We start from the raw sequence: 15,782 nt of genomic DNA, 5'->3' as shown, positions 1-15,782 counted from the left end.
CTTCTGTAATGTCGGATTTTATTGGTTGCTATTTGCATTTATCAATTGTGAATTCGAGGTGAATAATCTCGGGTTATTTTTTAAACCAAGTAGCTAGTTTCCCCCCCAAACGCGCTAGCTACTAGCTACTAGCATGTTACAACGAAAACAACAATATTATTGATTCATCACTTATTTTTGTACACTTTAACAACAATTTCAAATTTTGGGCTGCTGGGAAAGGAAAATAAGAGACCTTATTTGGATTTATTTGGAGAGATCTCAAAATCGAACATCTTGACCACAAATCTATTTTTTAGCCACGGCTAGCGGCTCACATATAATCACAATCGCATTATGGTAAAAGCATTTTTACCATTTTACAATGACACTTACTTTAATCAAAATAGTAAGAACACACTTTGGTAGACTTTGTCGGTTGGAAGTCCTTTCGATGTATTTTTTGTAATTCCGGACACTTCTTTGCCGTTCCAATTCGGCATTCCATGGACCCGCACACAATGTGGGGCAAATGACGGCATGTGAATACTATCTAGAAATTTCATTTCACATCTTGGTTCGCCCAATTTTGCACCCGTGAACGGCACGCGTGTGCACTGTTGTGAAGCGGTTCGTGAAAATCCGGAATGAATGAACAATTGAATGAATCAAAGTAACTTGTAGTAAGCAACACGAGCGCTCCTCAGCATTTTGGTTGGCCTGCTGGGTCGAGAGGTGGGGGTCGGTGACGTCATGTAAATACTATTTAAGGAGTTAAAAAAAAATCAATACGGAGGAAGGATTTTTTTCTTTTCTTTTTTTTACAAAAAACAACAATGTCAGACTATTATTTTATGTGTTCTCCAAATTTTCACATTAATGCCGCTGGTGCATGCGTGCATTTACTGATTTATAATAATCACTTCAGCTGAACAAGTTTCCTTTAGTAATTTATTTGGTCCCAAAGTGAACAAACACAAGTATACCTTCAATATAAATATGTAGGCGTGTATATACATATCATAAATTACAATTCCAGAAAAATATGTAATAAATAAATCGTCTTTGATTTAAGATTGGTGGAAAACTTTTCAAGGTCACTTACGGATATCTACATCATATTTACATATTTCATCTGTTTTTAAATTTGTATTTATGCTGTTGTTATTGGGGGGCACTCACTCACTCACTCGTTCACTCACTCACTGCGCGGACTGGAAGGGTTCGAGGAATGCACGCTCCACGGGTCGTGGGCCGGCGGCTCGCGAAACAACTCCCGTGACACGTTGGCGCCGTCGTCGCCGGGCTCCAGCTCCAGCTCCAGCTCCGCGTCATCCTCCGGCACGGCCCTGGAGTCAGAACCCTCCGCCGGGACGGTCTCTCCCTGCGGCCGCTTGCGCCTCTCCCGCTGCAGCAGGAGGCGCTCCAGGGGCACCGTGCTGCTCTTGGGCAGGAAGAGCGCGGTGGGCGGCAGGTTGTGGCCGGCAGCGAACACCTGGCGGGAGCCCTCCAGGTTGACCAGGATGCCGGTGCGGATGGAGTAGAAGACGTCGCGGTTGTTCTCCAGCAGCCTGTGCTCGAACACGCAGTCGTCGCGTAGACACACCGCCTGTGCGGGGGACACAAACCGACACAACAATCAGTTATATTCACGATCCACGATATACGTGATTTACACTTGTCAGATGCTGCGCATATTCGTTCGCACCCGTTTTTGGATTTGTTACTGTTTGTATATTCATTTGGTATAGTAGCCAAGAGGCTACTCAATAAAAACAATCTTGCTGACTTGGCGTGACAAGTGAAACGTTTCTAGGATAGTAGATATTGACAACATAGTCCTCCCTCATTGCACATTATTTATTTGCTTTATCTCCAACCGTTTGAAACCCTTTGAACCAAACTCCTAATTTAAGTCTTAAAACCCTACTTTGAAACTATTGGCTTCACCCGTGCATGTGCACACTTCAATAAATCTTCAACTTCCGTTTTGCCCCAATATTTCAATGATTTTAAACTATAATGTAGGCTGCTTTTTTTTCTTTCTTTTTACAGTTTCATAGGGTTGTTTAACTTTCCCACAGTATTGTTTACATGTTCTTAAATAATCTAGAACGGTGTTGATTTTAATTAGTTTCTATTTCTATGTTCTTTATACCTTTTATATTTGTCATATAGCTTGTTATTCATTTGTTGTCATCTTTACATGAACCTTTTCTGATACATTACCGCCGCTTGTTATTCTAATTCACTTGTCATCTCGTAAATGTCCTCATTATTAACGGTTCTTCGATTTCCTCAACTGCCGCACATTTATTATGATTCCTCAACAAGTTGATGACTATTCGTCGTTTTCCTCCAAACTGACCGCGAAACTGCGCGTAAAAAGCGCGCGTCAAACGAGACAAGAGTGACGACATACTTGCACTGAGTTGATGAAAAAATGAGGATGAGGGAGACTCACCGAGGTGAAGGGGGTTCCGTCCAGGTCCAAACAAAGGTACCGGCTGCTTTTCACGCCCAGGATGGCGACGCGCTCCCTGGTGTCCGCCTTCAGCATGACGACGCCTGCGCGACACCCCAAAACAACAACAACAACATCAACAACAACAAACATCAAAACGGGAGCGCCAACTTGAACAACACACGAAACAACACACGAACACGTACTGTACGGATTCCTGCTGGCGCTTCTCCGCACGGTGCCGTCCAGCTTGATCTCCAGGTAGAAGTTGCTGAGCTCCGTGGAGGTCTGCAGGTGCACGAACCTCCGCGGGCTGCCCCAGTTGGTGGCCGCCAGGGGCGACGGGTTGGACGCCGCGCAGCCGCCCTGCAGGAGGGCGAGCGCGAGCATCCAGGCCGCCGCCGCCGGCACGCTTCGGCTTCGGCTTCGGCTTCGGCGGCGGCGGCGCTGCGTGGCCTCCTCCTCCATCCCGGAGCAGAGAGATGCCGTGTGGTGCATGATGGGAGGCTTCTGCAGCCGTGCTGGGAGACGGACGCTATTTAAGGACCCCCGCGCCACCCCCTGCCCTGCTCGCATCCGTCCACCACCAACGCAGATGTGCGGCTTTGCAGCGGCGGAAGGGCCACTTCCACCTGGGCGTGTTTAGACCCGCGGCCCGGGCCACCGCACTTGTTGTTGGTGCTCTTTTTCTTTTTCTTTTTTCTTCTTCTTTTTTTTTTTTTTTTAAAGTCGTTTTTGGACTCTTTCCTGCCCACCTCACACAGGAAATGTGTTCCGGTGGTTAAACAAATACAGTCAAGTAACGAAGTAAGATACTTCTTACTTCGTTACTTCACGAGGTAGAAATGTATTCTTGACTGAAATAGCTGTTGTTGTTTTAAAAGCCTCAATACGGATAAACTAGAGGGATTTTGTTTGCAGTTCGACGTGAAAGTTAAAGATAAACATATAGAGGCCGATGCCATTCCCACACTGCATTGGTTTGCACGTGATAGGCCACATTGCATCCGCACGTGACACAAATTAAGTCAATGATAAATGGCCGCCACACACTCAAAATATTGTGCTTTACTTTTGGCCAGTTTTTTGTGCCCGCTCCATTTGCCCAAGATTTTGTCATTAAAGTCAAGTCAAAATGTTGGGAGTGGGTGGATTAATCTGATTATTTATTATTCCACGAATACGAGATTACCGGTAATCAGAAAACCACGTCAGGGCACGTGCCCTGATATGCACATACCGAGAAGAAACGATTACCATATTACTTTAAGTAAAAAAGCTTAAATTGATACTTCGACCTGGACAAAACACTCTTTTTAAATCCTAATATCTACCTGAGAATTGAACGTGAATACTTTTGATACCGCAAAAGGCGATTGGACGCACCTGACAACACATTCACCATTTAGCCAGCAGATGGCGCGATTCCTAAACGCAACCATACTGTAACAAAAAAACAACATCATGGATTGCCTAAAACGGTAACTTTAAAATAAAAATGTATCTATATTTATGGAAAAGTGTGAGTAAGCATAACAAAGCAAGAACGTTGTTTGGTCCAAATCAATTTGCTGACTTGTTTTTATTCAGTTTAAAATAGCCAGCAAGGTTGAATTCGTGTGTTGTAAAATGCGGGAAAGCACAAAAGGACAACTTTACATTAAGTTAAATTAACCAACTTAAAATTAAACTGAAATGTGATTTGTTGCCACGAAATTATGAGCTCATTTCTTTTCAACTTGTTTTTTGGGACCGTGACTATAATTTAACTAATTTGCATAAAATAGTGTTTAAACAATAAACAGCACTAATTATTTCCCTTTTCTTTTTGATCATGTTTTATAATAACTTTGAATTATAATGAATGAAAAGGATTAATGTGGATCGTGTCTGAAATTGTATGGGTTAGGGTTAGGAAAGTTGTTTTAATTTTTATTTTTTTAATTATGTTTTAATATTTTAATTACTTTTGAACGTGACCCATCCTCGTTAGTGGAGTTCATGTATTTTATTTTACTGCTTTAAGAATCCAGTGCTCTTTTGTTTGTTTGTTTTTCCCAATCGCAGCTATTATGTGCATAGTGCGGCACTATTTTCAATCGTTACAACATTTCTAATTGAAATGATCACATTAATGTTATATGTTGAAAATATTAATACACAAATCTCTGCATAATTATATTTATCATATTACCGTATTGCTGAGTCAACATATTTGCAAACTAAAACATGTTCAAATTAACTTTATTTCAGCTTTTCAAATCCCCCAATTTTTTTTAACGTGCATTGAAATGAGAAGTGAATGCGACTCACGTGAGTGGACACTGGGGGCAGCAGTGAGTTGTTGAAAAGTTTTTATTGTTTTCCCAGGAATACAGTGGACTGCTGTGCACAGCACATACGTACAAAAATAAAAAGACTCCAACTCGCTTTGCTTTGGGGACAATCAGTCAACGTTTTTTTTTTTTTTTTTTTAATTGACAGTCAAACTAAGGCAGCAGGTGAAGGTGCTCATGCAAACAGTACAGTGACAATTTGACTAACGGGGCAAAGAATCGCAAGGACAAATTTGGATTAGCCAAGCTTTTGGGTGCAGATGCTTTATTTGATGACTTTGTTTTTTTATGATGCAGTCAAGAATAAGTTGCCAATGTAGACATTACGAGCAGAAATCAAACTGCTCTCATCAGACGGGTATGATGAATGCATTTAACCCTATTTTGTAGAGCGCGTGAAATTCGACAGATCTTATATTTGGGGCGTCATGAATTTGAGAGGCCTGTTGGCCTGACGCCCAACTGTTTTGCCGCCTAAACAGGCTGCGGTATGAATCAAATCAGGGAAGGAGAATGGAGTTTGATTAGGGGCAAATTCGTGTGAACCTTGTCATCAATTTTGCTAGTAGAATTAATTCAGACTCAAGTTTGTTGCCTGAATGGGCTGCTGTGTCAACTTAAACTGAAAATAGAGTAGGTACAAGTAGTGACACGCCTAAACAGGCTGCTGTAACTATTAAATCAGGATGGTGGCGTTTGAGATTGCAACATTAAATTCAGACCCGTCTCGCCTGGCACCAAAATTGAAGAAAGAAGAAGAACAGCTGAGTATGACTTATGACCATTTAGTTTGCTGTCCAATTAATTCAGACCCGACTATACTTTGCCACCTTAACAGGCTGCTATGTGAATTGCAAGAAGCGCAGATCAGTATGGCGCAAGACCATTTTGTAGAAAGACATTCGTCGCGGATATTTCACTATCGGAAGGTCAACTAATTCAGACCCGACTTGTCGAGCGGGAAAAGAATGAACGGCATGGCTATTTTGCTGCATTGTCCTTCACTGCATCCTGCATGCGACCCACTTGTTCCTAACTGCATTGAAAGCGGAGAAAGAGCTGCTGGCTGCTACTGCAGTGCACGCACGCACACGCACACGCACACACACACTGGGGAAAAGGGCAAGGGCACGCACACACTCACGCTCTCACATATACCAACAGCAACACTGAGGCGACATCTTGAATTGTGACTCGCGTCTCCTGAATTCATTTTTTAAACTGCACTATTTACATTGTGTGTGTGTGTGTGTATTTTTTTTAAATTGGACATCACATGCAACAGTGACTGTTACGTGCGCTAACATTTTAGCAACATATTGCACATCGCCCAAAAGTGGTGTCCATTATGAGTAATACATTTACTCTGATTAATTTTTCCAAGCAGATGCTAACATGAGTAATTAGCATGAGCTAACAGCATCGTGACACAGCATGGATTAGCTCATGTTTGTGCGTGACCATCGAGGTTGAGTAGTCTTACTTTATTATCATTATTTTGGCTGACATTTGGATTTTTGGCCTGTTTTGCTGCCGCTTCACCCCTCTCCAACCCCACCCTCCAATCCTGCTCAGAGAGACGGCGAGGTGGCAAAGAGGCTGCGTAGGCGCCGTTTTGAAATGAGAACAATTTGAAAGTCAACCAGCGTCAAATGTCGTGTCGGCGTCTCACTCTGTTCACACTTGAGCTACGACACAGAGGTCTCACTCTGCGTTTTTTTTTGGGCTCCCCTCTCTGCTCCGCGGCAGAGATTGTAAATGACTTCATCGTTACAGCGCGAAGAACCAGAGATAGCCTCACCCTCGTTTCCCTCCCCCATTGCCGACCCCCACCCCTTTCCTTGAGGCCCGCTCCGTATCGTCATTCCTATTTTTTGCCTCACCCGGGTGTCTCTTACATGCAAGTTCAAGGGGGCCTCGAGTGGGAGCGCCAAGGCACCTTTTTAAATCGTACAGCAAAAGTAGTGCATTTAAAATCAGTCACGCACACACACGCGTACACTCGAGCTTGTTCCATGCATCCTTCATCTCGAACTCGGTGCTTTGAGGTAATTAAAAGACCCTTTTTAAGCACGTACGCTCTTCCTCCGTGTCAGCGACATACACTATATGGACTTTATGGACAGTGGTGCCTTGAGATACAAGTTCAATTTGTTCCGTGACCACGTTTGTAACTTGAAGTACTGTTAAAGCAGCCTACACTCTAAAAAGAGTTGGGTCAAAAGTAACCCAATTATGCGTCAATTTGAAACCGACTTTCTGGGTGGTTTCATACAAAACGACCCAAATAAAGGATCTGACCAATATTTATGAGTTCTTTTACACTAAAAAAAACATTTATTGACTCAAAGTTGGGTCAAATTCACCCAAGTCGAGGATCGGTCCATTTTTGACCCAACTGATTTTAGAGTGTATGATATTACTTTAAGTAATGACATCATTAAATAAAAAATAAATATGTGTTGCTTAAAGTGTTGTTTTGCTTGCAAGCCAAAGCAAAAAAAAAAAAAAAAAATCACAGCTTGTATCTCAAAAATAAATTGTGAGTCAGGTCCCTCGTATCTCAAGGCACTTCTTTGAGCAGGAGTGACTTTTGAAGTGTGTTTGTGGCTAGTTTTTGTGCAATTTTGTGTCCAGACCAAATTCATCCAAGCGTGCTTTTTGCGGTTCTTGTTTTCCCAGAGTTGGACAGATTTATTGACAGATCGATGACGAGGCGTGTCCATATAGTGTAGCTGAGCAAGCACCAAGTGAGAGCGGCAAAGGCCCCGAAAAGCAGCACAGTATGGCATACATAATATAAAGATAGCTCTCCAAATATACATATATATTTAATATAATAACAGAATCGACATTGGCGCAGTTCATTGGCGTGGACACGGCGTTACCTGGAAGGAAAAAAAATAATCCGCATGTGCAAATGCTCGCGGCGGCGGCGGCGGCGTCCGTCACAACCGAGGGAGGAAGTGCGTGCTGGTGGCGGCGGTGCTGGCCTTGTCGCCTCGCCGCGCCCGCCCGTGCCGGCTGAGGGCCACGTAGAAGCCCTTGTAAACAAAAGACTCGTAGGCGTTGTAGTTGTTGGCCAGCAGCGTCTCCCTGAACTTGCACTCGTCGCTGAAGAGCCTCTAGAAAAACAACGAAAGCCGTCAAGAAAACCCCGACCTAAAGACAATCGAGTAGGATTTACAATTTTTTTTTTCAACTGTCCCAATACTTTTGAGCTCAAAATAGTTGTTTCCTGTTCAATGTCATATTCTTAAAGAAACTGAAAACTGACTGAAAGTTTTTATTCGTCGTGTTGAAGTTCGAGAATGAGGTCAAATTTGTCAAAAACTTTACTGTCAAAAGAGCCATTTTCGGCCAAATAAATGACCCAAAAATCTTCACAAAACTTTTGAACATTGTGATGAACAAAACAGTATGGACATATTATGGTCATTTTTGCATCTCTTTTTCCTTTTTTGGACGATTTTATGGCTATTTTTTGACATTTTTTCCCCTGCCTTTTTTTTTGCTATTAATTTTCTGACATTTTTGGCATTTGGGGGATTTCTTCTTTTGTCTTTGGATATTTTTGGATATATATTTTCTGACTTTTTTGGGGCAATTTTGTGTACATTATATGATAATTTTTTGGATTTCTTGTTTTTTTGTTGTTGACATTTTATAGTTACTTTTTGAATGTTTTTTCTGCCAGTTTTTTTTTTTGACAATTCCAAATACATTTTGTGGTAATTTTCTGCCTTTCTTCTTTTGTTTTTTTGTTTTTTAAATTTTTTGGGGGCAAGTTTGTGTACGTTATGGTAATTTTCTGCTCTTTTTAGACATTCCATGGTCACTTTTTCGGCATTTTTAGCTATAAAATTTTTTTCATCTATCTTTTGTCTCTTTTTCAGACAACTTACAAATGTGGACTCTGAATTTAAAAAAATATAAATAATTTTAATTAAAAAAAATTGTAATCATTAATTTATTCAAAGTATATTTTATCTAAAAAAATGTAAATAAATATGTAGGAAACAAATTATAATATATATATATATTTTTTAGAGATCCACAGGGGCTCCAGAGCTGCAGGTAGCAGACCCCTGCCCTAAATAAAAAACAAATAGGCCTACGTGGGGACGTTTATTTGGACATGTGACGCCTCCGCGTGCCAGAATATTAATAACGCAACGACTCTCGTAAAGCCGCCATTTTGGACTCATCTCAGAGCAGGTTGTAAAAGTGGGGAGTGATCACTAGTCAACTTTGCCATCAGGCATCTCCACGGACACCAATATGTCCATTCTGTCACATTTGACACATGTTAAAGTTTGAAATGTCAAGTAGTGATTTGTTTAGGGTACTAGTAGCCCGAGGACTTTGTAATGGAATGGAATTTGTAATTTATGAGTTTATATTTTGTGGGCATTTGATTCATTTTGGTGCACGATAAAAGACGACCAATTTACCGTGGCGTAGAGCCTCCCCCTGCGGTTCATGGCCACGAACATCTCACTCTTGACGCCGAACAGGCTAACCACTCCTCGCTCCACGCTGGAGATCTCGATGAGACCTGAAGAAGAGCGACGTTAGCATCATCCTCATCCTCATGCCCATGCAGGTGCAGCGTCTGCGCACGCGCGCCCGTGTTGCGGCAACTTTACGCGCAAGCGGACGCCAACTCACTGTGCGGCTCCTCGAGGTGCGCGCCGGCGATCCTGCCGTCAGGGAGCACCTGCAGGTGGAAGCCGATGCCCACGTTGCAGTAAAGGCGTCGCACCCGCTTGACGCCCCGCAGGTAGTCGCTCTGCCAGCTGGGTTGCGCCCGCCCGCCCGCGTGGCCCAGATAGGAGCGCGAGAACAGCGTCTCCCAGCCCCTCTCCAACTCAGTGCGGTTGGCCCCGCTGCTGCTCGGGGCGACCACCCCCCACACGCAAGTCCAGAGTACGAGCGCGGCCGGCAGCGTCATGCTGCAGAGGCGCCTTTGCGCAGGCGCCATGCAACTGGGGGCACGCGGACACCTGCCCGAGAAATGCACGTCGTCCTACTTCCTGTCGTACTGTGACATCGCGGCGGCGGCGGCGGCGGAGGCTGTTGGTGGGGCGAAGCAGGCGGCTCAAGGCGCCATGGCCCGGGATCCGAGCGGCGGGAGCGGCGGCAGCGGCGGGAGGGAGTGCGTCCGAGCTTGGAGTGGCGCCGCCGGCGATGAGCATCTTTCGCCGCCTCGTTCGCGGGCAACGCCGGCCAGTGGAGGGACTCCGCAGCGCGGGCGGCTTTACTCACCTTGGCCCTGACGCGCTCATCCCTCAGCGGCGTGACATCACCGCCGTAGACCCCCCCACTACACCCCAAACACTGAGTCACGAGTGGGAGAGATGGGAGGAGGACAAGAAAGGATAGATAGAGAGAGAGAGAGAGAGAGGGGGTCCAAAAGTCCCTGCAGGCACTTGTGATGGACGCGATGGGGGTGCTGCACCTTCACACTCGAGCCAAGCAAGCACGCACTGCGATAGGGACAGTTTCCTCGTTTGACTTTCAAAATAAAACCCAATATATCTGCAAAAATGACATGATGCAGTGGAAGGGCATCCTGCATGGGCAAGTGCCACATTAGGCCTCAAGGGGCAGCAGTGAGTCACTTGAGCCTTTTTCCCCCCAGCTATAATCCATACCTTTAATTATTATTATTATTATTAAAAAAAAAATTGTTTAGCTTTAGCTTTTACATTGGCGAGCACCTCAGTCTTCTTTTCGCCTTCCTGTGGTGGGATTCAAGTGACACGGGAGACCAACATGGGGGGGGGGGGGGGGGCATGTGTTTGACATTCATTGGGGTTGAGCAACCGTCGAATGGAATGGAAGGACGGAAAGACGGATACGGTGTCCGCAGCCCAATTTGGGGACGGGGGTCATGTGCGGCTGCATGGCTGCCTGATTTAGACCGGAAGTTTATGGCCACACTTCCTAATGCAAATTATTCATCATGCGCGTCATGCATCTACACATACAGTGCAGGTGCAATGCTAAAAATAATATATTTGGTGGGGGACGATGGGGGGGCGATGGCGCGCTGGGGGGATATTCCCTGCAGGTCAAAGCGTGTGCCGTCGCCATAGCAACCAAGCCAGAGATGCCTTCGCGCTTGTGAACAATCAACCTATAAAACCATTCCAATGTTCCAATGGCTCATTTTCAAATGACAGATTCTTCGTTGCAAGCGCAATTTTGCAGCTTTTGCCAGCGAAGGCCTGAAAAGGCAAAAAAAAAAGAAGCCGCCCTATTGACAAATGAAACCCGAATCGATGCCGAGTGAGCACTTTTAATGAGCACCGGGGGGGGGGGGGGGGGTCGATGCCGCCGCTCGTTAGCATCTGAAACACGCATGCACGTACAAAACGGGGGGAAAAAAAAAAAAGGGGTCATGATTAGAGAAGGAATCTGGAGTTTACTGAGTCAGAACATCCCGGCCATTTTGACGGACAGATGGGGTCAGCTGTCTCGGTTGCAATTATAGCATCCATTTAGTGCACACATGCAGCCAATCAATGGGCCATTCGAAGAGCATTATGAAAGTGTAAGTAAGTGGATCCAATGCGATGAGCGCCTGATTAAGTCGGGCTTTAAAGGGGAGATGTTGGCGCGGCAGCTGCGATTCGGCTGGAATGACATCAGAGTGCTTGACTTAGACACACAATGGCAGGAATAATAATAAGAAAGACGCAAATAGTCGTTTCCAAATGACTTTCCCAGAGATCCATGATAAATAAATAAACAGACAGAACGAGATTTGGAGATGACTGAATGGCGAGCCGTCCGGGGTGGATTCCTGCTGAGTCAGCTGATGTTTAATTCAGCAGCTGAAAAAAAAAACAAAAAAAAAAAAAAACTGCTCTGCCACTTATAAATAAATAAACTTGGGACACAAGAGGATCTTTTTTTAAGCATCCGCATATATCGAGGTTTGCGACAGCGATGCGGGTGTTTCCCGGTAACGATACCTCTGCAAGGGTGCGTACATCCGGTAGACCTTGCAGAGGTGTCCGTTGCCAAATTCGGGAAGCTGCGGCTGACTCAGCGGTAGGTGGAGGTGACTTTTGCTGCTTGTGACGCAGCACTTTGGTGCCCTTGAATGCAACGCGGCTAACATAATGACTCTTGACATGAGGTCATCATGAGATGACAATAATTTAAAGTGACAGTGTTGTCATTTTTAGCGCCACAAATGAATCATTCATTCAATTAAAAAAAATCCACTTGATTTCAAATAAATGAATATGTTCAATCGCGTTAACATTCATTAAAAAAAAAAAAAATGATTTTGTGCTCATTGTTGTAGTTATTGGCACGCTTCAAAAAGCTGGAAAGGCAAAACAAACTGCGTTCCAAACTGTGAGCCAAACTGAAAAGTGGAACACCTGGCAAAAGTCGATGATTTGGTTTACGGCGGTGGGAAGAGGCAGAGATCACGGGAGGTGTCAGCTGCTGAGTCGTCAGCCGATTTCGGCCCCCCGCCAGCTCCTGCGGCCCCCTCCAAGGAACCCAACACCGGGGCCGAGCCGGCTCAGGAGAATGCGAGGAATCCCGCAGGCGCATTTTGCCCACCGCTCTTCCCGTTCTCACCCGAGGATGAAAAGCACGCGGCGGCCGACGAGCGGCGGCGGATCAAGGCCGAGTGGGAAAGGAGAGTCATGGAGGAGAGAGGGGGGGAAGAGAAGAGGGATGAGCTGTCACTCAGCCAGCACAACAAAGATCAGACCGTTTATTTCTGTCGCGGCCTCTGCCGGATGAAATCCACACCCGTGCCGGGAGTTAATCAAAGGTTTTGGCACGAGGCCCGTTTTGGAGAGCAACTAACAAATGATATTTAGAATCGAGAGCCAGCAATCAGTGAAAGTCGGAGGACCCTTTCAGCCAATCGGAAGCCTGAAAAAAGATTTCTCCGGAAAATCACATCAAGGAAAAACGTTAAATAGAAAAAGTTGTCTTTATCGGGCTTTATCTTGACAATAATATGTTCGATGCAACCCCACTCGTTTAAATACAGTATTCTGGTTAATATTACGTTAGTAGAATATGAGTTAAGCAGCAAAACCCAACAGTTTTTATCAATATCAGAAGGCGGCCATTTTGCCCGCTTGCTGTTGAGTGAAAATGACATCACAGTTGCTCAGGCAACAACCAATCACAGCTCAGCTTCAGGAAACAGGTGAGCTGTGATTGGTCGTCGCCCGAGCCCTGAGCAACTGTGATGTCATCTTCAGTCGACAGCAAGAGGCAAAATGGCCGCCCCCTGAGATGGATTAAAAACAGCTGGATTTTCTCATATTACACAAATGTAAAATTAATCAGAAGGTCATATTTTGACTAGTGAGGTCACATATAATATAACCTATTAAGGTTGACTTCTAAAAAAAAAAAAAAAAAAAAAGTCTGCTTCCTGGTTTCTGCTTGACCTCTCGACTGCCCCCCTCTGGTGTCCAGGACGTGTCAGGACACCCCAGCACCGCACCTGAAGGTTTGTGACTGCATTGCAGCACTGGGAATGCAGATTAGGCAGATCGATATCCCGTCACTGGAAAACGACGCCGAAGCATTTAGCAAGCATTCGCCCTGACTCGAAACTAATGTCTCGTTGACATGAATGTCAAAAAAAAGCTCATCCTAATGAGACAAAGCTAAGATCCAGCAAGGTTCGTGCTAGTAAATCAATGCTAGCAGCCATGTCGGAAAAATTCAACTCCATCCTTTAGTCACGTGATGCACCTGAACGCCTCACGTAAAAAGGCACACTAATCAACGTGCGGCGTTTTCCATACGGTCCTAAATTTGTGCAGTCACAAGCCCACACGTCCTATTATGTCCCTAGCAATTAGCTTTGCGGGGAAAGCATGTACTTAAGAAGAAGACCAGATCTCGGAAAACAAACTCCGGAAGCCACTGATTGACAGATGCGTCTGCTCACTCAGTGCCAGCACCAGAGAGGACGCCTGCGCCCGCCGCGGTCGCCATCGGCCGGGACATGTGACAATTGAAGTGCACGCCGCACGCCGGGGTTTGGAGGAGCATCACCGCCGGATATCCGAAACGGCAAAGGATCCACGCGTGTGCATGCAGCTTGTAAATAACTAAGAGAAGAAACTAAAAAAATACTTTCCACAGGAGATTACAACGTAAAGCTTTGCGCGGAATGTAAATAACAACAGCGGAACGGCCATACAAGGGCAGAGGCCCTGGAAAGCGACCCCATCCCCCCCACGCAAACTACCACTTCGGACCACAGCATAATGATGGCATTCATGTGAGCGGACGAGGGGGGGGGGGGGGGGGGGGTAACAGCATCCTGACCACTTCCAACTGACAGGCTCGCATGGAGGCCGCTGATGACCTTGCTGCTGCCAATATAGGCCGGAGAGGCGCTTGCAGCAGGTGTCAACAAAACATGACAACAAATAGCCCGCTTTGAACAAAAAAACGGGATTACATAGAAGGATGAAATAGTTTTCAAGGGAAGCCAGAGACGATATTGTAAACATATTTCCGTGTGAACCAAGACGCGATGTTGTGACGGCAACGCATGGCAGGATCTGATATTTTGGTCACAGCTGTCTGTAGGAAGTTCTGGAGGAGTTTTGGAATGCGCGACCACAGGGCATTTAGTTGCGTGTCTGCTCTCGTCTGGGCCCAAAGACAGCACGGACCGTCACATCCCACCCGGGTCTCCTACGGGTCCGCGCGCAACGCGACAAACCACAGACGATAAAACCACCCCCTCGCACCCCAAACAGGGAAAATGACAAGGCTTGAGGTGGGTGAGGAAAGTGGGCGAGCGGGCGGCCGCAGACGCGTCGTGAGGTTGACGGGTACTCTTGTGACAGGATGTCCTGGAGCTTCGGAGGATTGCTGCCACCTACTGGACGTCTGGTGCGGGACATCTTTCTTGTGACACATTGACCCAAATCCTCGTTGCGCAAGCAGGAAAGAAAAAAAACATATGTTCCGAATATTCAAAACATGCGATTTTCGCACACTATTCCATTATTGACAATATAATTAACTGATGATCAATTAAATATACTGTATAGTCACTTGCAGCCCACACACATATTGTAACGTTCTAGCATTATAATTAGTAGAAGTGCAATCTGGCTTTGTTGTTGTTTTTAAACATTGTGGTTCCAGTCCCCAGCCCTGTGTTGAAGTCGCAAAACGGTCAGTAAAAAATAAGCACGTCAAGCAATTAAATATCAACGTAGACGTACGTATTCTCCACGGGATAAAAAAACAAACAAACATATTAAAAAGTTAGATTTTTGGACCATTTGGCGTTGAGAAGGCTGCTTTTACCAAAGCACATTCCCCACTTTCATTACGTTACAAAAGTCAAATGTACTATTTGTTTTGATAAATTGTTTGGAAGTATTTCCGTAAATTCAACGGATAACATTTGTGAGCCCGAACGTACAGTACGGGAAGCCGTTTTTTGTTGTTGTTGCGTTGTCACGACAACCACGGCACTTTTATCTAAATTTGAATTGAACGATTCTGCTTATCGAAAGCTTTCCGGTAAATTTCTGCTATGCGTTCGAGTGAGTATTTAAAAAAAAATTAAACTGCCTTTTCTATATGTATTTAAATACACGACCTAGAATGATATTTTTTAACACTCTAGTTTGTTTATCGTTACTCTAGCTACGCCATTGGAAGCTCGCTAGCTAAAATGTCAACAAAAGCAGCTAGCACGACCACAAATAGCACTCAGCTGTCAATCAAAAGTTAATCAAGGAAAGCGCTTGACTTGAAAGAGACATAATGCTATTTTCTGAATAGGTTTTAAAATCTATCAGACTGTCATAAAAAAAGAGACTTTTTTTTTTTTACAAACCCAAAATATTCTTCGAAAATGCTGATAAAAAAATCAGTAAATGGGGTCAAATGGGAATAAAAATCCACTGAGAATGGGGAAATATGCGAAAATATGAAGAAACGTGTCAGTCTCCCTTCCAAGCACTTTCTCCTGC

The 15,782-nt window shown here is 44.8% G+C and overlaps 2 protein-coding genes across 2 annotated transcripts; both read right to left on the bottom strand.

Moving 5' to 3' along the window:
* Positions 1–1,177: 1,177 nt before the first annotated feature.
* On the bottom strand, positions 1,178–11,911 carry LOC147159247 (fibroblast growth factor 23-like). The gene is given in 9 exon segments (XM_086059048.1): positions 1,178–1,588; positions 2,444–2,547; positions 2,650–2,998; positions 3,000–3,094; positions 3,097–3,114; positions 3,150–3,203; positions 3,206–3,223; positions 11,523–11,590; positions 11,763–11,911. Coding segments are annotated over 9 exon segments (1,266 nt in total).
* On the bottom strand, positions 4,805–10,282 carry LOC147159248 (fibroblast growth factor 6-like). Its single transcript, XM_086060326.1, has 3 exons — positions 9,451–10,282; positions 9,234–9,337; positions 4,805–7,904 (listed from the first exon to the last, which is right to left on the bottom strand). Exons 1-3 carry the CDS (start codon positions 9,761–9,763, stop codon positions 7,728–7,730), a joined length of 594 nt encoding a protein of 197 aa, XP_085916452.1. The 5' UTR covers positions 9,764–10,282; the 3' UTR covers positions 4,805–7,727.
* Positions 11,912–15,782: the final 3,871 nt, after the last annotated feature.

This window comes from Leptonotus elevatus, chromosome 17 (assembly GCF_054856555.1).
Source record: "Leptonotus elevatus isolate MCC_2025b chromosome 17, RoL_Lele_1.0, whole genome shotgun sequence".
Classification (NCBI taxonomy): Eukaryota; Metazoa; Chordata; class Actinopteri; order Syngnathiformes; family Syngnathidae; genus Leptonotus; species Leptonotus elevatus.
Note: the sequence above shows the minus strand (reverse complement) of the source record. Positions and strands in the feature narration are given on the sequence as shown.